The sequence below is a fragment of the Carettochelys insculpta genome, chromosome 1, assembly GCF_033958435.1.
Source record: "Carettochelys insculpta isolate YL-2023 chromosome 1, ASM3395843v1, whole genome shotgun sequence".
Classification (NCBI taxonomy): domain Eukaryota; kingdom Metazoa; phylum Chordata; order Testudines; family Carettochelyidae; genus Carettochelys; species Carettochelys insculpta.
This window is the reverse complement of record NC_134137.1, coordinates 336,447,960-336,469,366: the sequence shown is the minus strand read 5'-3', so window position 1 is coordinate 336,469,366 and position 21,407 is coordinate 336,447,960. Positions and strand designations below refer to the sequence as shown.

Genomic DNA, 21,407 nt, shown 5'->3' with positions numbered 1-21,407 from the left:
GGTAGAGGGACTGGGACCCAGCACTGCAAGCAGATACATCCCTTGGGCCCATGCCAATCAACGGCTGAATCCTCAGGGTTCTTTCTAATTCCAGTACTTATAACCTTCCCCCCACCCCAACCTTTGCTATCTGATTTGGCTCCGCTCTCAGAGGTTGCCTGGAATATGACCTGCCAAGTCGGTCGCCCAAAACTGAAAACTTCAGATAAAGCCTGAGAAAAAAATTACTCCACATGTCTAGTACCTTCCACACCCTGTTCTGGAAATTTCTGTGTCGTAAGAGAGCTGCCTCACTGTTGTCCCTGCAGGTATGCAAAGACGACATACCCAGCTAAGATCCATGCCTTCTCCCCACTGTTTCTCTCCCTGTCTCTTGGAGAAACAAAGACCAATGTTGTAGTAGAAACCACCTGGGTAACACAAACATTCCAGATGTGCCCATCTTTCAGAAAGCAAATGGTCTCAAAGCTAAGCCTGTGTATAAGTCTTTGCAGGATTAGGGCTCAGCTCTAGAATTGCGTGACTCACTTCAGAAATCAATTTAATTTTTACACGCCCAACAGATTATATTAACCCAATAATTTCAGTACATTTCAATAGAAAAATAAATGTGATATTCTGCTTTGTTATATGTAACAAATGTGTCCACAAACTTAATACTGCTTTCTCCCAATAGAATATTGTGCAGTGCTTTGATTACACCATCTGTCACATATGTGATGTGACTTTAATCACAAAATTATATGAGAAGACTAAGCTCTATCACAAAGGATGCTCAGTTTTCAGATGCAGATGTCTAGTCTTGTTAGCCAAATACAGCTGCAGATCTACAAAGTGTTTTTTGCCTAAATATGTAGCTCTGCTATTTAAAAATTAGGTCCAAGGAGTAAAGTAACATGTATTCTACAAAGTATTACAAAGCTATTGTTTTAAATCTTTTAAGCCCCCGCCCCCCTAAATTTTGTTGTTTTATCTATTACAGATGGGGAACTCAAGGAGACTTCACCACTACTCATCCTCGGCCCATTGTCAAAGTAAAACTCTTTACAGAAAGCACTGGGGTCCTAGCCTTGGAAGATAAAGAATTAGGAAGGGTGAGTGTCGTTGCATTTACAAAATTAGAAAACTGACAAAGCACAATGTGCCAACAAAGCTATAAGGTGTTTATTATAACACACCACCTGCTCCTCTCTGGTTAAGGCTGGTGAAAGCCAGTCTCTTCCAAGTGCTCCAAAATCTGTATTCTGAATCAGATTGTCTTGAAATTTGTTGTGGCTCATGGGGTTCTGCATAGTGTTAGTGCTTCAAATTTGGGGTCATTTGAACTAGGGGTTTCCAAGGCACAGAGCCCCCCCCCCCCAGAAAAAAATACCTCAGCATTTTACATTGTCCTATTTTAATTTTTGATCATTTTTTGCAAACATTGATCCTCCCTATACTAATCACAGTTTCTCAGAATTTATCTCAGCTGGGGCATGGCTTTTATGGTGCAGCAAAAGTTGTGTGTGTAACTCCAGGTGGGTGTGTGCCAAAGTGATACAACTAAAGAAGTGAAATGTGCTATGTGCCTTTACAGAAGACTAGGTAGGACTCTGTTGGAGCAAGAGGGTTTTTGGACAATCTGTTATAACACTTACTCGAGGGTACAAAGGAGTATATGCATTCATTGAACCCAGGCCTGCCAGCTGGGGGGGCAGTGAGGGTGGAAAACAGGGGCAACTGCCCTGGGGCCCATCAATTCAAAGGGGCCTGGGATCCTGGTCACTGCAATATCACCTGCAGCCGCGGCCCAAGCCATGGGCCTTTTAAATCACCACCAGAGCACTGTGCAGCACACTCTGAGCATCTCTGAGGGCTTTCAGGGTGGCCAGGGGAGGGGTCTGGCTGCTCCCAGTCCTGCCCCTTATGCCCAAGGCCCTGTCCCTTCTCTGAGCATGGAGCCAGCCCTCCTTCACCTTGCCCAGGGTCCCAGAAAGTCTGTCAGCCTTCCCCAACCCTCAGTACCATTTGGCTTGTGCACTGCTTCTGGGGAGGGTGGGAAATATGGTTGTCAATTGTCATTTAAATGAATTATTACTCAGAGTTAAGGAATCTCTTTTGTCCAAAACCATTTCCTGAATCTTTTTGTGTTTTGTATGGTTAGACTTATTTGCCAACAAACATTTCAAAATAAATGACCAAAAATAATTCAAACTAGTGTGATTATAGTGAGTTATTTTGACAAGTAAAATATGAAAAGTGTTGCAGAATTTTAAAATATTGTGCATGGAATTTTTAATTTTATTGCATAATGTTTGGTTTTGGTATAGAATTCTACCAGGGTAGGAAATTCTGTTACTGAACAGTGGGTGTTCTGCCAGTTTTCACTGAGGCATCATCTCTACTTGTTGATCATGTTTAATGTGATTCTTTATCCTGGACAGATTGCATACAGACACAGGGATCCTTCCATCTACAGCGAGTTTCAGGAATAGATCATTAAACTGTAAATTCTTCCTGGGAAAAGAGTCCATCTTTATTTGTTTTGCAAAATACTGCACACTTTTATGCTATTGTAGAAATAACTGAATGTTCTACATATCTAGTGCCTTCAGCACGTGAGGCATGTAGGATATGCTTGTGATTGGAGGAATCTCTTACCCTGGCACTCTTATGACATCTTATATTCTATCTAAAGAATACAAATGTGAATGCAAGGACAGTTTTTTCATTGCTTTTCTAGAAGAGACTGGAAGATCATTAGCTAAACTTACTCAATGTAAAAGGAGAAGTGGAGCAGGGCCCCACGAACAGGGCTTCTAGGCACTACAGCAATACCAGTGAGCAAAGGTGTGTGCTTATCTTTTCATAGATCTAAGCATACCTCAGTCATTTTTTTAAGAAAGTGCTAGAGAACTGTGACCCTGGACACCCCTTTCACACCCTATGCACTACTTCAATGATATTGATACAGAATATGTCCTGTGAGGTGTCACGTGAAAATAGCACACTGGCTATTAGTTTCATCATACAATAAGGCAATAGAACTTTATATACAAAAGATTTCCACTCCATACAGCTAAATGCAGTGCCTTGCATGGTGTCAAGTATCAGAGGGGTAGCAGTGTTAGTCTGGCTCTGCAAAAGCAAGGAGGGGTCCAGAGGCACCTTATAGACCTGCATCTGACAACGTGGGTCTTTGCCCATGAAAGCTTATGCTCATACATTTCTGTTAGTTGAGAGGGTGCCACAGGAGCCCTTGTTGCTTTTGCAGATCCAGACTAACACGGCTACCCCTCTGATACTTTATATACAAAGTTACCAGCTTTCTTTCTACGGTTTTATTAGAACATGTTTAAGACCAGATATCCTAGCCTAGGCAAAGGTGATAATGAGGTTTGCCTTGGAATTCAGGGTTACCTCAATTTACATATTAGCAGTAAACAATTATATCAGGTTAAAGCTAAGGGATGCAAAATCCTGTTTAATTAGTTAACAAGTTAATATTTAACCAGTTAACCAATTAAATGTGGGGAAGCTTAGGGGAGCACTGGCTGGGCTGGAATGCCCCTACCCATGGCATGCCCAAGGCCAACCATGACTAGGGCTGCTACAGCCAGTTTGGAGTGCACTCCCCCCCCACCCACCTTCACTGGGCCTCATGGGTCTGTCGCTGCCCCCACTGGTTAATCATTACGAGTAAGCCTCATCTGTTTAGGGTGAGCCTTACCAGTTAACCATTAACATGCCTAGTTAAAGCACTGGGGTTATTGTGATTCTGAACTTGAGGCAGAGAATTAATACTGATCCTGCAGCCCAGAGATGCTGGAGACTGAATCTCCAGGAGGCATTCCTGATTTGTAACACAAAGACATCTCTTGGGGATATGAAGAACAGAGGGACACTCCATCTTTATTCAACAGCTTAGGAGACAAAGGAATTAAGCAAGTTGATGTCCGTAGTGGACCCTGGCCAGGAAGAGCTGAAAAGAGAATGGTTTAGACAAATTTAGATTAGAACAAAGATTGTATCTTGCTTTATTAAATTGTCATCAGTTAGATACCTGCTTCTACTTTTGTTTGCTGAAACTATTTCTACCTTTATCCCTTTTGCTTGCCATCACTTGACCTTTATCTTTTTAAAAAAATGTATTTTATTTTTACTGTAAAACTACTCACTGTTGTATCTGAAAGGGAAGATTTGTTTACACCACTAAAGCTAATAAGCTGTAAAGTGAAGACATTCTAAGGCTGCGGTGTCCAATACGCAAAGGGACACCGCAGTGTGGCAAAATGCAGCACCCTCCGCCCGCGCCGCATACACGCCCCACCACTGGGTGGGACGAGCACAAGGTGGCAGTGGCAGAGACGGCGGCTCCTGCAGCTCCAAGCCGCAGGCTCCTGTAGTCCCATCAGGCTGCCGCACAGCAGCGGTTGCAGCCTCAGCTTGCATGCACATGCACAGCAGCAGCTTCACCCATGGCTCGTGCAGCGTGGCTCTGGTAAGTAATCTCCAGGGGAAGGGGAGGCCTGGCTCTGGTGGAGGGAGCAGGGGTCAGCACCTGGTGGGGTGGGGTGGCGTGTGACAGGAAGGGGGCTCTGGCAATTGTGAAATTTCTTTTGGACACCACTGCTCTAAGTGTATGGCTGAACTACAGAGTTATTGCAAAATAGCTTGTTCTGGAGTTATTACAAAATAAGCAATTTGGGAATAATGGCTATACCACAGGGAAGCCCCAGAATATGCAAAACTTATTCCAAAATAGTGTATTCACACACAATAGAGCATATTTTGGATTAGAGCCCCTGGAGGCAGTGCTTCTAGGGATTCTAATCCAAAATACTATGTCTACACAGCATCTTGATTGTGAAATAATCTATTCTGGAATGGTTTATTTTAAAATAGCCCCTATTTCCTGTCTGCACGGCCCCTACTTCAAAACTATTCCACGTACAATGAGGTTTGCCAAATTCGAAAAAAAGGTTGTTATTTCAAAATTATTGGGAAGCAGCAGTTGCATTAAGTAGATGCTCCCAAAGGTATTTTTAAATAACTTTGCTGTGTAGATACAACCTAAAAGAGCAGCAAACTTAGTATATTCTGTGAATGTCTGATGATAGAGGTTGTGCATTACAAAGAAATATTTGAGCCTCTTGGGAGCTGGAGTTCTCTGATTGTTACCAGATGGGTACAATTTGGGCTGGGAGAGTCCTTGAGGACTTTTCTCAGGAGGAAGAAAGACTGGTATGGCAGGAGCTAACATGGTTTAACCTCCAGCTAAACTCACTCTTGCTGAGGTTCTGGGTATACCCAGCAGCATGTTAGACATGCAAAACAGTGTATAGCATTATAGTTTGTTTAAATTTCTTTAATATTTTAGTTAGATAATTTCAGAATTTGAGGGGATTAGGTCAGCCGATGGCAGTGAATTGGCTGGACCACTCTGATTGGGTAACGCTGGAGAACTCCCAAAATATGTGCCTTCGTTTGCATGCCGCTAACTCCAGTTTGACTTGGTATCTAGCTAGGTAGGTACACAAAACAGGATTGATTTAAATGCTGGAGTTTGTGTGCGAGACAGCTCAGTGAGTGTTAAAAGAGAGAGCATGCTTTTGGTTGCACACTTTTGGGAATTTTGATCCTGAGATGAACATATTAATTTTCTCTCTCCTTCTTGCCAGAAATCCTGTGCTACTTTCTTTTGTGCAGTGCTTTGTTTATGAAGATGTTCAAATGTAATAATTCAAAGTGATAGCCATTGTGCTTGCTTCACACACATGTGAATACAGTGTGGGAGTAGCAGGCTGTGTTCGATTACAGATATTTTTGACTATAAAGATAATTTAGTCACATTGCACTGATTATTCAATTAAGAGTGAAGAGCTATTGTCTTTTGAGCTGCTTGTCAAATCCAAATGCAGTTAATAATTAGCTTTATAGTTATGCTTTTTGTTGATGCTGTTATTCTGTATTTGCTTTAAAGATATCTTGCTGGGCAGGTACACACACTTGCATAATTTTCTAGTTTCTGTAAGTTGACTACAACAGGCACATCATTCATATTTTGTGATATCGTCAAACACCCTTCAGGAAACGAAGTAAATTTTAAAGTGGATTCCACACTTCGGATAAGTATGGCTGTCTGGTGTGGAAATGTGCTTCCCCAACCGGTGTTGAAATACTTGTTTTTTCTTTCCAACCCCCCAACTCTTATCTCTGTTTTTCTTTTCCAAGTCTTGGTGTGCAGGTCCCATCCTCAGCACCCATTACAGCTCGTGTTCCACAGTTTTTATCCACATGCTCAAAAGCAGAGGCTTCCTGAGTGGCTCTGAGGTTCCTTTCTTCAGGAATGTTTACCATCCGTCTGTCACTCCAGTATGGTCTCTCTATGGCAGGGACTGATTCCTTGGGGAGCATGTGCAGAAAGGCGCAAATGCGCCTTGCTTAATGGTAGCTCTCCAACCACTTCAGCAGTTGTGTTGGGCTCAGGTGGCAGTATCAAAAGGCTCTCATTGCTATAGCTGCCCCATGTGCTGCCAAATTCCCATCTCTCATCACCTAGGTCGTTATTTTAGAGTTTTCTCAGCAGGTGCTTTTGTGACATATATTGCAGATACACACACCATCTCTGGGGACTGTCATTTCAACTTTATGAATGTCATCTGTATATCTGAGACAGAGCTTGCAATCATGGATACTTCAAAGACTGTTATAATGGGATGGGCCAGACAACATAGGGTTGGAGAATAGTCGCAGACTTTTGTATTAATACGTATTTGTGTGTTTCTGGCTCACTGACTGGATTTCATGGGGCATATGGAATCACTATGGCTGCTTCTATGCATGCCCCCTCCCGTCAGAGGGGGCATGGTAATGAGGCAATTCAAAGCAGGCTAATGAGGCACTACCGTGCATATTCAGTGCCTCATTAGCATAATGATGGTCATGCATATTTCAAAGTGCAGACTTTGAATTGCAGATTGACAGTGTAGATGGGGGCAGCTTTGAAATAAGTGTCCCCCTTCGACGTTCCCTTACTTCCACAAAACTTGATCAGAGTAAGGGAATGTCGAAGTGGGGCACTTATTTTGAAGCTGCCCCCATCTACACTGTCAATCTGCAGTTCAAGTCTGCACTTAGAAATTCGCACAGCCACTGTTATGCTAATGAGGCACTGAATATGCACGTTAGTGCCTCATTGGCCTGCTTTGAATTGCCTCCTTACCATGTCCCCTCTGGTGAGAGGGGGCGAGTGTAGAAGCCGCCTAGGTGATTAATGCAAAATCCCGAAACTGGTTATGCAGGCACCCAGCCTTGACTCTTTGCACCCAGGGGAAAGGAATATTGACTAGTTTTATCTGTTTCAGGAAGCCTGAGAACAAAGTCTTTTGGGGGTAGAAAAGCTAAGTATAATCAGACTCAGAGAGCTCTCATTTTGATCCAACAAATTGACATCAACATTTAATCAAGGATCCAAACCCTGCAAAAGGGTTGGAAGGACTTGAACCTGCTCTAGTGTCCATGGGACGGGTGGTTTTCTGATTAGCTTCGATATGCATTTAAACCTCTTGTTGTTGTTGTTGTTTGTGTTTATAGTAGTACCTGTTGCTTTTGTTTTCTTTGTAAGAATTTTGTCCTGAAATCAATGCTTTCTGCTTTTTCAAAGCTGTCTAGTTTCTAGTAAACCACTCCTGCTGCTTCTAGAGAAAAAAAAAAGTGAGATGGATGGCAGGTGCTGAGCTAGGTCAGACGATCTACAATGATCACAGTAAAGTGAAAGATGGAGGGATGTAGCCTAAACCCCAGTCAGGAAGGAAAGGGCACATGACTCCATGGCCACAGAAGGGTGATGGCAGGAGGCCTGAGACTTAAAGGAGCATCAGAAATGATGACTCTTTGCTGTTTGCCATTTTCCCCAGTGTAGGTGTGTCCCTGGTCTGCTTTGCCTGAAAGTTCTCTCTCAGAATTTCTACCTGTAGTAAGATATACAACCCCCACACTGGCCAATAGAGGGTTAATGAGTTAATGCAGGCTAGGTGGCTCTTCCCCTTCATACCTGTGAGTGATATTGGAATTGGAAAAAGAAGCTTAAAAATGAAAAGTCCAGCTCATTTGATTGCAGACCACGGAGAAGAGCAAACCTTCAGTCCTCAGCCCCTTGGAGAGAGGCTGGTTGAGGCAGGTGCTCTAAAGGTGACCATGGCTGACAACCATTCCCTGAAGAAAGGAAAGGCCCAATGCTGACCCATGTTGAGAGGGGACAGATCTTATCTGTTTTACTTGTGAGCTTAATTTAGAGTCTTGGCCTGATGAGTGACCTATCAAGGGTGAGAGCCTTAACCCAGTTGTGGGATAATTTATTGGTGTTATTTCTGTTTTTTTCTGCTTACAGTCAGCTATATGTTGCCAAGCCTTTTTGGACGAGAACCAGAGTGGGAAAACCACTTGGCTATTGCAGAGTAGCAGCACTTGGGAAAGCTGGGTCCTTGCCTGGATCCTAGGGAGTGCCTTGGGCTGAGATACTACCAACGCTCAACCACAAGTGATTTACAATTTCAGCAACTCTGAGGCCTGCATGGACTCCTCAGACGATAAAATTATTCCCAGCAATCTGTCACTGAGGCACTCAATTATTTGCAACTTCCAAGCTTCTGAAGTTCAGTAGTATGGATTTGGTGAGGAGCAACTCAAAGTAGTCCCAAACTCTCTCATGCCATTGTGTGAGGCAGAAGAAGGCTTAGAGGGGACAAGTGTGTGGTTAAAAGGGGCACAGCCAAAATCACCCTGAGAATATGCTCCACATCAGTTCCTGTCCTAAACGCTTTTTGTAGGAATTAAAACTACTCCCAGGCCCTTGTGCTCAGGCAAAGAGGGAAGAAGTTGGTAACAAGAGGCATCACGGTAACAAGGGTTTACCAAAGGGCATACTGGCAATGCAAATGCCTTGTGCCTTTGCACAGACAATTGTTTAGCCTAGTCACATCACTCTCTATAAAAACAAAGGCAATGGGGTGACTGCAACAACTACAGAGGCATCTTGTTACTGAGCATCACAGGCAAACCATTTGCCCGTGTCATTCTCAAATGCCTGCAAAAACTCGCAGATCGAGTCTATCCAGAAACACAATGTGGCTTCAGGGCTGGCAAGTCAAAAATGGACATGATTTTCTCACTTCGACAACTACAGAAAAAATGCAGAGAACAAGGAAAGTAGTTATTCATAGCATTTGTGGACTTAAAAAGGCGTCTGACACAGTTAGTAGATCAGGGCTACAGATACAGAGTATTAACCAAGAATGGCTGGCCACTGACCCTACTGAAGCTCATAACATCCTTTCATGAAAACATGAAAGCAACAGTGCAATATGATGGATCTACATCGGAACCATTTGCAACGAACAGTGGAGTCAAACAAGGGTGTGTTCTTGCCTCTACCCTCTTCGGCATATTCTTCTCAGTTCTACTAAATTATGCGTTTCAAAACTCACACAGCGACATATTTCTCCACACATGATTAGATGGCTCTCCCTACAACCTGGCAAGACTCAAGGCCAAAAATAAGGTCAAGAAAGTCCTCATTAGGGAACTCCTCATCACAGAAGATATAGCTCTCATCAGTCGTAATGAAGACATGCTATAGTCACTGATGGATTTCCGATCCAGAGCCTGAAAGTTGTCTTCTCTTGACATAATCATGAAGAAAACTGTTGTATTCACTCAAGGTATACCTCAGTGACCTAATGTCATTCTGGATGACATTAGATGTGGGTCAACAATTCTGTTACCTTGGATGTACTGTCACCACAAACCTATCCATGGCCAAAGAACTGAACACCAGAATCGAAAAGGCAGCTACAATTTTTGCAAAATGAGCATGGAACAATCTCAAGCTGACAATGAAAACAAAGATACTAATCAATCAGGCATGTGTATTAAGTATCCTCCTATATGGTTCTGAGGCATGGACCACATACTCAAACCAGGAGAAAAATTTGAACAGATTCCATCTTCACTTCCTCCGCAGAATTATGAATATCAACTGGTAAAATAAAGTTTCAAATGCAGATGTCCTGTCAAGATCTGGCATAACCAGCCTCATAGTGATCCTCAACAGCAGAAGACTACAATGGCTTGGTCATGTGAGAAAAATGAATGACAAACATCTTCCCAAAAAAATCCTGTTTGATGAACTGTCATGTGGGTTGAGAACAAGAGGTAGACCAAAGCTAAGTTTCCAAGGTACATGCAAAAACACCATGAAAAAAATCAACATTGATCTAAAATCCTGAGAATCTACATCATCAGATCGAAATACCTGGCAACAATTGCTATGACAGGGCACATCATGCTTCAATAGTATATGTGCAAGCCACGCAAAAGAACTTTGTCTTAGAAGGAAAAACTCTCAGACTCAAGAATTCAATAATGGACTGAGATGCAGTTATTGCAATCAACCATGCAAATCCAATATTGGACGGATAAGCTACGAGGAAAGCTGCAGACTCAAATGCTACCCATAGATCCTCACCACTGCTGCTAACCACTGTCTCTCAAGATGAAAAGGGGCCATATTAGTATAATGTGATTGGCATTTTCAAAGCTGAGTGGAGGATTTAGCCACATAGTGCAATTGCAGTAGGTAGTTGTGTGGTTACATCTATAGTAAGCTCTGAAAATTTCAACCTGTGTTGTACCTACAGCTGCAGAGAGAAGCATTCTGTCAGCCCAGCCACAAAAAGAGAGAGTGCTTTGAGATCCTCGCCCAAGAAACAATGTAGGTACAAAATGTCATGCTATCTGTGAATTTAATATCATTTCTTTTTTGTGATTGTTACCTCTGGAAAATATGTTGTGTCTGACCAGGAGGAAAAGCATAAAATTGAGATTCTAACTTTTATTTTCTGGATCTCTTAGAAAGACACAGTGATTTTAAAAGAAGAAGGAAAAATTAAGATGTGATACTTAACTCCTTGTGGCTTAGTTTAATTAAAATGTCTGGCATTCTTACTGGGCTCTTCAGATGTCTTCATTTATCACCAATATCCCAAACAATAGTAGACTGAGATTGATGATTTGTCATAAATCATCTGGCCTAGTGCAACACTCAAGACCCACTTTTAGCTCTCAATTATATGGTCATAAATAATGCATGTGGCTTTTATAATGAAGGTTACCTATCAAGTTATTTCTTTATGCTTCTCTCTAAAATGATGGCTTATAATTTGTTTTACTACTGACAGACTATATTAAAAACAAAAGATCTACCAGAGCAAAAGGTGATTTGAAACCATTCTGCAACTGGAATTTGTGTGAAGCTTGAAGTAGTGTGTGTAGTTTAAATAAAAAAAAGTTGGGGGGGGGCAATATTTACAGAGGTTTTCTACACCCATTGGTACAGGAGATGTCTTCTTGTAAGTAGGTTATGGAAAATATAGCCTGATTGAAACCACGCAATGACATAAAACACCTGTAAAAGTAAACCTGTAAAACAATCTTGAAAGTTCTTTGTTTTCTGACATTGGAAATATCATTTTGCAGCACAAATTACAGAGGAGAGCAATCCTTTTAATAATAGCATTCAGCTGTTTTCCCTTTCCTTATTCCCTTTGGCAAATTGTCACCATTACTTACAGTGACACAAAGTGCTGTAGTTAGAGCTATAGGCTAGATTGATGCGTATTTATTCATATTTCTCATTGTTTTGTTTAATCTTTAGACTTCATTGTTGTTCAGTTTAAAATGCTAGTAAGGGTTCACCCGTCTGTTCCAAAATGGATCCTTGGACACATGAAACTGCCTTCTCACCTTCCTCCAGTTGCTTGAGATAGGTATATGTGTGCAAAGATATGAGCTAGCACACAGATATTTACACTGTACTAAGCTATTAAAATGTGGGGTAGGGGGAAATTCCCATAACAAGTTATTTTTTAGTTAAGGCTGCTGAGGGAGGTAAAACTTGTACCAACTGTGTTCCAAACTTAACATTTTTAAAAGTTCTTTTTTAAGATACTCCTAGTCCTATCACCTTTCAGTGAAGATAAATAAATATGAGACTTTGAAACTTGGCATATTCTCACCACAACCACCTTAATATTTATCCAAACCCATCACAAGCTTATGGTACACCTTTAGATATCAGTATCTGATAAGGGCCGTGGGGTGTTTCAATTATTTGCAGTTATTATATCGACTAATTTAGGTGCAGTGTTGTATGATAGGCAAGTCAGGTCCTCTAGTGCTTGACCATGCAGGGAGTGACAACCTATGAAGGCTATCAGTTACTCCATTATCTCAGGTAGCAGAGTTCTGTGAGGTACATCTAAGGTTCCAGTCCTGGTTATGACCAAAGTTCCAATCAATTTGAGGCCATGGGATTAAATTTGTCGTTTTTAGTATGTTGTTTAGAAGCTCAGGAAATAGCACTCCAAAAAAAACCTGTGAAAAGAGCATTATTAATGTTGCAACATCAAACTCTCAATCAGGAATTGTGAGACTTAAGATTGTCCACACAAACAAATTTGTCCCTGTTGTGCATTATGAAATAGCCTTTACATATATGATCCAATACTATTTTTCCACAGGTCCTTTTTCCTTATGTCTCTGACTGCCAGATGCTGGAAAGGGAAGACCAGTGATGGATCACTAGATAATTGCCCTGTTTTGTTCCTTTCCATTGGGACATCTGGTGTTGGCCACTGTTGGAGTACAAGATGCTGGGCTGGGTGGACTATTGGTCTGACCCAGTATGGCCATTCTTATGCCAGGAGCAAGGGAAATTTTGAGGGAATTGCTTAGTTGTATGAAACCATGAATATGGGACAAAGGTACTTAATGCTGGTGCTGTTTTCCACAGACAGTGCTGATCTTAGTATATCTCTTACTCCTGAAGATAACAAAGGCCAAACTCAGGATGAGCTAACTCAGGATCAAAGGAGCCAAATGTTGAAACTGGTGATTCAGTCCTGGGAAATGGGGTTCAGGAGACATTCAGAGTTGGAGTGTGTGAGTAACAGGCAGTGCTTTTTTGGTGCTGGTATGTGCTGGTACAGAGCACTGGCATCTTGGCATCTGTGGATTCCCGGCTGGGGGCGGGGAATGCCAACAACTGGGAGCTTGGAGCCCCTCTGGCATCCCTAGCCAGGGGAACCCTGCACAAAGAGAGGGGGGACACTAGCAGCCCTGTAGCAGGGAACCAGCTATGGCACAGAACCCAATCAGCAGCCCCAGCTGCATGAATACCCGCTGGGGGGTGGGAGTGAGTACTGGCGCCTGTTTTTTAAGTACTGGTAACCGGCTTGAAGCAGCATCAGCAAAGGGCACAGACAATGTTGAAGTGGGCTGCAACAAGGCTCAGGCAAGCCTGGGGGGCAGGCTCACGCTCACGAAGCAGATGAAGAGCAAGCTGGAAATCTAGGGAATTCTGAGAGAGAACAACAGGCGGATTCTTGGCCATGTAGTGCTAATGAACTACCTGTGCCCATGGGTCTCCTGTTTGGAGGGGCTGCTCCAGCGTGCCTGAGGCCTCTGCCTACGGGATAAATCAGTGTAGCTCAAGTGCTGTAGCATGCATCATGATGGAGGAGTGAGTCTTGGCACGCATTGGAGCTCTGGTGATGAGTGACTGAGAGAGCAGCCCTGGTCTGGCTGTGGGTTTGCCTCATATCTGGCTTATGGCATATCTGGAGACCTGTCTGCATGTCTCCCACCCTCCTCATTTCCCTCCCCACTTTCTTTCTTCCTCCGTGCTGTCCATGGCAGTGGCCTTTATCTCAAGTTCCTCAGAGGTGGGGCAGAAGACAGGGGCAGTCTTTGTCAATCATAGCATGCAGCTCTTTGTAAGGTCTGCCTGTCTGCAGCTCAGTATCGGGCTGTCTACTGGTCTCTTTGGCCTTCTGAGGTGCCTGCCTCATTTCCTTTGTTTGATGTGGTTTTTCTGCTTGACCCTTCTCCTGCATCCCCCAGTGTAATCAGCTTGTAGATGTCCACATTTATACAGTTGATCAGCAGCTGTGTGCTCACAGCCTCAATCTCTCCACTGGCCCAGGAAATCCAGTATCCCCAGAGTGCATCTGGAGCATGTAGCTAGTGTGGTCAGCTGGGCAGTTGCATACACCAGTGGAGAGTTGCTAGATAGGCTTGCCAAAGTGGGCAATTGGGAAAAGATATTTCCAAAATTTCCATTAATCTTTGTATGTTGCTGACAGCTCTATGCCATGTGGGGAGGTGGTGTTATGGTGTCACCTCCATAGGATACTGACATGGGTCAGAAATGATTTTAAGCAGGGGGGATGCATGGATAGGGGGATGCACGAGAGGTCACATGCACCCTCAGCATGTCGTCCCTCCCTCCCCTGCCCCCCGCCGCACTCATCATCAGTACCACATAGTGCTGTTTCTGGTGAGTGCAATGGCAGTCCTGCCCCTCCCCCAGAGCATTGTGAGCAGAGAACAGGGCAAACAGGGGAGGAGCTTGGGGCTGAGAGGAGCACATGGCTGGTGTCCCCCCTGGAATCCTCACCAGTCATCACTGATTGTATGTATAGACAAATGCACAAATAGGTTGATGCAAGATGGCTTATATTAATCTCATTTTTTAGTATAGACCAAGCCCGAATGAAGCATGGGTCTAATTGAAAAAACAGTAGTGTGATCATGGAATTAAAGATTGTATCAAAATACATATGCACAAGAAAGCTGAACTAAGGTCGCACAAGCAACTTTAACTCTGACATTTCCTAAAATTTGAGGGTTTGACTTTCCTTGCTTAATAATATTCTTTTAGCACAATTTTTGAATGGAAGTATAATTAGAACATATTTAAGTGTCTCATATCAGTTGGGCAACCTCATTAGCGAAAAACATGACTACAAGACCATGTTTTGTGTGTCCTGGATGCTGACTACATGAAATGGAACATTAGTATTATTTGTAATAGATGGTTAATGTCAATGTGATTCAAGATTTTGTCAGAGCTGTGTGATGGGCATGAAATAGAAAACACCAATGCTGCAGAGTTGTCACTTGGTATAAAGGGCTTATGACAGGATACATGAGGTTGGGTGCATGTAATTTGCTAATGGACCGTTTTCAAACTTCTTAACTTGTAGGGTTTTTTTCACCTCCTGTTAATCTCCTTGTTGAGACACTGTGATTTGGAAGAATGAGCAGGAGGTCCAGAATTCTAATCCTACCTGCGCCAGCTGATTCCACTGGGTGACCATTGCTTTCTCTTCCCATCTATGTTTCTATATGCGAAACTGAGCCAGATCCTCATCCACTGTAAACCAACAAGGCTCCATTGACTTCTCTAGTATTAGGACAATTTATGCCCTGTGATAATCAGACACATAAGGTTTAATATTTGACCAACTACTTCCCTTGCCTTGATGAATGATTGCCTAATATCAATACATATTTTGTACACATAGGGTGCCTCTACACTAAGAACTAACTTCAAAGTTAACTTTGACGTTAGGTACTACATCAAAGTAGCCAGCAGAGAGCATACACACATTTTCCCTTACTTCGAAGTTACAAATTTATATCAAGTTAACTTCAAAGTAGGGAGCCCAACTTCGAGGTCCTTATTCCATTCCCAGGAATGGAGTAGTGCCCTACTTCGAAGTTTAAATTCAAAGTAGGGTGTGTGTAGACACTCAACTTCGAAGTTATTTTTGTAGTGCAGACACAGCCATAAAGTGTTAGAAAATGGTTAAAATTATCACTGATCTTGGAATGCAATTTGCACAAGACTTGCCTCTCATCAATCTGTACTTAAAGTTAACAAAGTTGGGGAGTAAACGTAAATGGGTCTTGTGTGCACATTTGGCACAGAAGACTTATGCCAAAGAAGATGCATGGGAAGAAAATTCTATCACCCTTTTTAAAATACAGAAAGAAATTACCCATACAAAAATTATGACTTAGCGACACACTTGTCTATTTGTATTTACATCAACTTTAAGAAAAAATAAAAACCTTGGAGAGAGAGATATTGCTTGAGAGTCATTAGGTCTGTCAGTCTGTTGCATGACGGTAGTACCTACTGCCTGTGGAAGAGAAAAAATAGACTATTACCTACTGTTCAGCATGACTGCCTAGGTATACATATGAAATCATTAACTGCAAGGAAAGCTTTATAATGTTATTTACATAGTCTCTGCCTAAATGAAAAAAAAAACCCTAAAATTCATTTTTATGCAATGGAACTCAAAGCCTTTTGTATTTATAATTTATGAAAAGGAGGGGAGTATCAAGAATTGCCTTTTTGAATTCTGTAGCAAAATGAGAGATTTAAAATTGTTAGAATGTTATAACCTTAAGCAAGCACACATATACCTTTTCTTACTATTCAATGTGGTTTGTTTTGAATTAATATTATTTCAGAGACATATGCCCTGCAACTTAGGATCATATTAAAAAACATTTTAGGCTTGGATATGTCTCAGAGATTATATTTGTTAAATGAAACCATTTTACTTCCTGAGAGACCCCATTCTGAAAATGAATGTTCATTTTTGAACCGTGGAAACATCTATCCTAAGTACTAACACTGGAATATACCATGAGCTTACTAGCTCTTTAAAGGGAATTAAAACAAGGTACCATCCCTGAGCAAGTACGTACCGTTAGTTTTAGAAACGTGCACATTTCATATGCATTATATGGTGATGTATCATGATTTTTCCTCTTTCACTAAAGCAGCTGAAAAATAGGGAGGTACACTGCTTGAGAATTTGAAAGTGGAAGGTAGCTTGGTTAAATGTGATCATGAAATTATACAATTCGTGATTCTAAGAACTAGTAGGAGAGAAAACAGCACAATAATGATAATATATTTCCCCTATCACAGTGTGGCCATTGAGGGTAGCTGCATGCCTTTATGCATGGTGGGAGATGTTGAATACCCCCTCATTCCAGGGCTAATGCACCCATACATCGGCCACCTGGACAACACAAAAGAGCTGTTCAATGCCTGCTTGAACTGGGTTTGTCTCCTGGTCAATTGTGCCTTTGGGTTTCTAAAGGTGAGGTTTCGCTGTCTCTTCACCCACCTGGACATGGGAGATGGCCACATCCCCACAGTGGTGGCTACCTGCTGCACCCTCCATGATCCTGTGGAGGGAGAGTGGGTGGTCTTCCTCCAGGGGTGGGTTGTGGACACAAACCACGCCTTTGAGCAACCGGCTGTGGCCCCGTGTTGCCAGATGGACGTAGATGGGGTCTGCATCAAGGAGGCCAACTAGAGACCTTCTCCCAATGACCCTCACAAGGGTCCTCCTGGCAGCAGCCTCAGGCCCACAGCCTTACCCCATCCCCACCACCTCCCTCCCTTTGACCTATCACCCACCAACCCCCAATAAAGCAGGATTCAAGGGTGCAGAACCCAGAAATGGTTTATTTCTTAACCAGAAAACTATGGTAACGTAAACCTTGGACTACTGTGAACTACGTGCACTATGTACTTATGGATAACTATGTACAAGAGGGGGTGAGGGAGTACCTGAACACATGTTGGGATGCTCGGCATGGGGAATATGGGGATGTTAAAACATCTTTGTACACAGTTTGCTATAATGTGCATTTTGGGGTAACTATGTACAAGGGAGGTGGGATGGGGGATGTTGGGGGCTGCAGTCTAGGGAGGGGGTGGAGGGCTGCAAACCTGAGGAGGAGGGGGAATCCCGAGCAGCCTCAGCCACGGGATGCCTTCCCACCATGAGGTTGAGGTCCCTGTCAGAGCTGGGTTGGGCCTGGGAGCACAGGAAGCTATGGGGTTTGTGGAGCCAGGGCAGAGGCAGAAGAGGTAGTTGCGGGGGGCTAGGAAGCAGGGCCTCTGGCAATGGTCATTGCCCACTGCTGCAGGGCCTTCAGCCTGGTCTCTGGCATGGGGCCTGGAGGGGCAGAGGGAAACTGGGTGGGTGGGGCTGGGGATCGGGGGCAGGTGGGGACAGGCACAGGAGGGCGACCAGGGGCAGTGGGGGCTGCAGCTGGGTGCACCCAGTTCAGCACATACAGTCCTGATTATATGGACCTTCTCCAGCATCAGGCCCCACACCACCTCCCATTGCTTGAGGGCCTGCTCCCACCACTCCCAGTCTGTTAGCCGATGGTTGGGTAAGATACCACCTATGCCCTTATTTTCATCCGAGTCTTTAACTGCTAGGACAGACAGTCCTTCACAGTGGGCAGCCCGGGCAGGCTGACGGATGCCCCAAGGTCCTAACACCCGAGTCTTTAACTGCTAGGACAGGAAAAATCCCTTCTCAGCGGGCAGCCAGGACAGGCTGACGGGTGCCCCAATGGTTGCACTGAGAGCTTCCCACACCCAAGTCTTTAGCTGTTAGGACGAGAAAGTCCCTTCGCAGCGGGCAGCCAGAGTGGCTGATGGGTGCCCCAGAGAGTCTGTTCTGTGGAGGCGGCAAGACTCAGCACTCAGCTCTCAGCGCTCTTAACAATGACCAGGCTAATTGCAGCTGAAAAGCAGCTGGGTTCTTTGTTTTGTGTTTGGCTTGCACAGTAACAGGGAGAGTCAGGTTACAGCTTAACCAGTTACTTATTTATTGACTAAGGAGACTTAACTCTTATGGTTACAAGATTAAGATATATACTTTGTTGCAAGGTTACAAGATTTATACTTTGTTACAAAGATTACAAGGTTTACACTTTGTTCTTTAGTTGCCAATAGCTAGCATGTAACAATTCATAGATCTATTATTGAATGTGCACAAAGAAAACAAAAGGAAAGCAATACATTTAACAGGTCTTATTCTCACCCCTGCATTACCAACATAGTGTGGCCAGTGTTTTCACTCAGTCCCTCGGGAGGAAGCAATAATAATAACGAGGAAACGGGCATCCCCTAGGACCTCAGGAGGCAAAGACCCTCCTGACGGGCAGGTAGAGGTAATTGGAGCTCAGTTAGAGGGGCTGCCAGACTCTTACTTTATACCCATTGGGTCACATACGCTTCTTCCTTATCTAAAAGGGTGCCAATTGAATTAACTCGTCTTGAGACGCTAGTTCTCACAAGGCTGGTTCACACCTGTGGCGTGGAGATAATTTTAGGGCATTCTTTCTTTATGGGCCAGAGATTTTTCCTCCGTCTGGGACGTTCGTGTAGGCAAATCAACTGATGGTACTTAGCCAAGGGCAGTCCAAGGCCCAGCTGTTTATTAGCCCATTGTCTCTTGTTGAAGCTCCAGAGCATCAAAAGACTGTGCCTGAGATAAGCACATCTGTGCTCTTGGGCATTCCAGGGCTGAGCTGTTTCTTTAACCCTTTGGTGCGCTGAAGCACCCAGGAGAGACAAGATGGGGTAGAGAAAATGGGGGGTTCTGTCTGGCTACACAGTCCTCCCACTGGTGCTGCTCTTGCAGCTGGTTTTGGCGAAGCAGTGTTGCCATCATAGTTGCCATCACTGGAGCAGCAGTGGTCTGGCTCCAGCAGGTGCCAGTCCTGGAATGGCTGGCTTGGGGCAGTTGTCTATACTTGGCTGACTCTTGTGATGTGGGGATGCTAGCCCCACCCCCTGAAGGTGCGGCTGTACGAGAGGAGAGAAGGAGAGACAGTGCATCATTTCCACCGTGCAGCCCCTACAATCCTGTCCCCCAACCATTGTGAGCAGTAACCCCTGCCCCCAGCACATGGCATGGGACTGTCCTGGGAACACAGCCTTGTGTGCCCTTCATGGTGGGTCCTGCCACACAATGGCCCCACTGAGGTGTGGGGAGCAATCAGGCTGACCACTGGGCCCCCCTGAATCCCCCCACCTGACTGTCTAGTGGCGTGGGAGGGAATGAACAGGCCATGGGAACGTCTCTGTATGGCTGGTGGGTGGACTGGGTGCAGACTGGCCCTCGGGGGCCCTCCTCCCCTGGGTTCCTTGGGCGTTTGCAGCCTCCTGTGGGGCTGGCATCAGGCTTGTGCCCATGCCAGGGGCTGCCCGCTGGGTCTTGATGAGCCATGTCACTGGCCACATGGTTGTTCATGCTTGGCCCACATGTTGGGGCCCTGCCCAGTCAGCCTGGCAAATGAAGCAGCGCACCCCATGTGCATCTGCTCTCACATCCAGGGTGTCTGACATGGGGTACTCACCAAAGGGGCCCACAAACAGGTCCAGTGACATCCAGGGTGTGACCTCATTGGAGGGGCCCGCGATGATGGCCAAGCTCACCTGGCTCAAGTTCAGGTCTGAGTCATCCCCAAGCTGGGGCTCCTGTGGGGCATGCAGCTGGTCTGGGTCTGGCTGCTGTGGAGCAGCTGCTTCAGCTGCGTCAGTGTGCTCCGCCATCAGGACACTGTCATCACTCCTGAGCAGCTAGTGAAGCTTCTTGTAGTACTGACAGGTGTGTGTTCCTGCCCCCACCCCTGACCATTGCCTGGCATCCCAGGCCCTCACATAGCCCTGGCAGAGCTATTTCACCTTGGCCCACACCTGCTCCATGGTGCACGCCAGGTGGCCACACCCCACCAGGGCTTTAGCCGGGGGATGAGGATCTCATTGCCCCAGAGAGAAATGAGGTCCTGGAGTTCAGGGCCCTACCACAGAATCACAGAATCGTAGGGTTGGAAGGGACCTCAGGAGGTCTTCTTGTCCAGCCCCCTGCTTCAAGCAGGATCAACCCCTACTAAGTCATCCCAGCCAGGACCTTGTCCAGCTGGGACTTAAAAACCTCAAGGGATGGAGAATCCACCACCTCTCCAGGCAACTCATTCCAATGCTTCACCACCCGCCTGGTGAAGTTTTTCCTAATATCTAACCTACACCTTTCCCTCTTCAACTTCTGACCATTACTCCTTGTTCTGCCATCTGACACCACTGAGAACAGTTTCTCACCCTCCTTTTTAGAGCTCCCCTTCAGGAAGTTGAAGGCTGCTATGAAATCACCCCTAAGTCTTCTCTTCTGTAAACTAAACAAGCCCAAATCCCTCAGCCTATCCTCATAGGTCTTGTGCTCTAGACCCTTACTCATTTTTGTTGCCCTTCGCTGAACCTGCTCCAGCAAATCCACATCCTTTTTGTACTGGGGAGCCCAAAACTGGACACAATATTCCAGATGTGGCCTCACCAGTGCCGAAAAAAGAGGAATAACTACTTCTGTAGATCTGCTTGAAATGCTCCTCCTAATGCACCCCAGTATGCCGTTAGCTTTCTTGGCTACAAGGCCACACTGTTTACTCATATCCAGCCTTTCATCCACCATAACCCCTAGGTCCCTTTCCATCGTACTGCTGCTGAGCCAGTCGGTTCCCAGCCTGTAACAATGTTTGGGATTCTTCCGCCCCAGGTGCAGGACTCTACACTTCTCCTTATTGAACCGCATCAGATTTCTTTTGGCCCAGTCCTCCAATTTATCCAGGTCCCTCTGGATTCTCTCTCTACCCTCCAACGTATCTACCTCTCCCCCTAGTTTTGTGTCATCCAC

General features: G+C 44.6%; 1 protein-coding gene across 3 annotated transcripts in view; it reads left to right on the top strand.

The window, feature by feature from the left end:
- CADPS2 (calcium dependent secretion activator 2) overlaps nt 1-21,407 on the top strand; it is a 565,755-nt gene that overhangs the window by 283,330 nt on the left and 261,018 nt on the right. For all 3 annotated transcript variants that reach the window (XM_075015102.1, XM_075015094.1, XM_075015112.1), the window contains exon 7: nt 983-1,094. In XM_075015102.1, the coding sequence (XP_074871203.1) occupies nt 983-1,094 (112 nt within the window). The remainder of the gene's footprint in view (nt 1-982; nt 1,095-21,407) is intronic.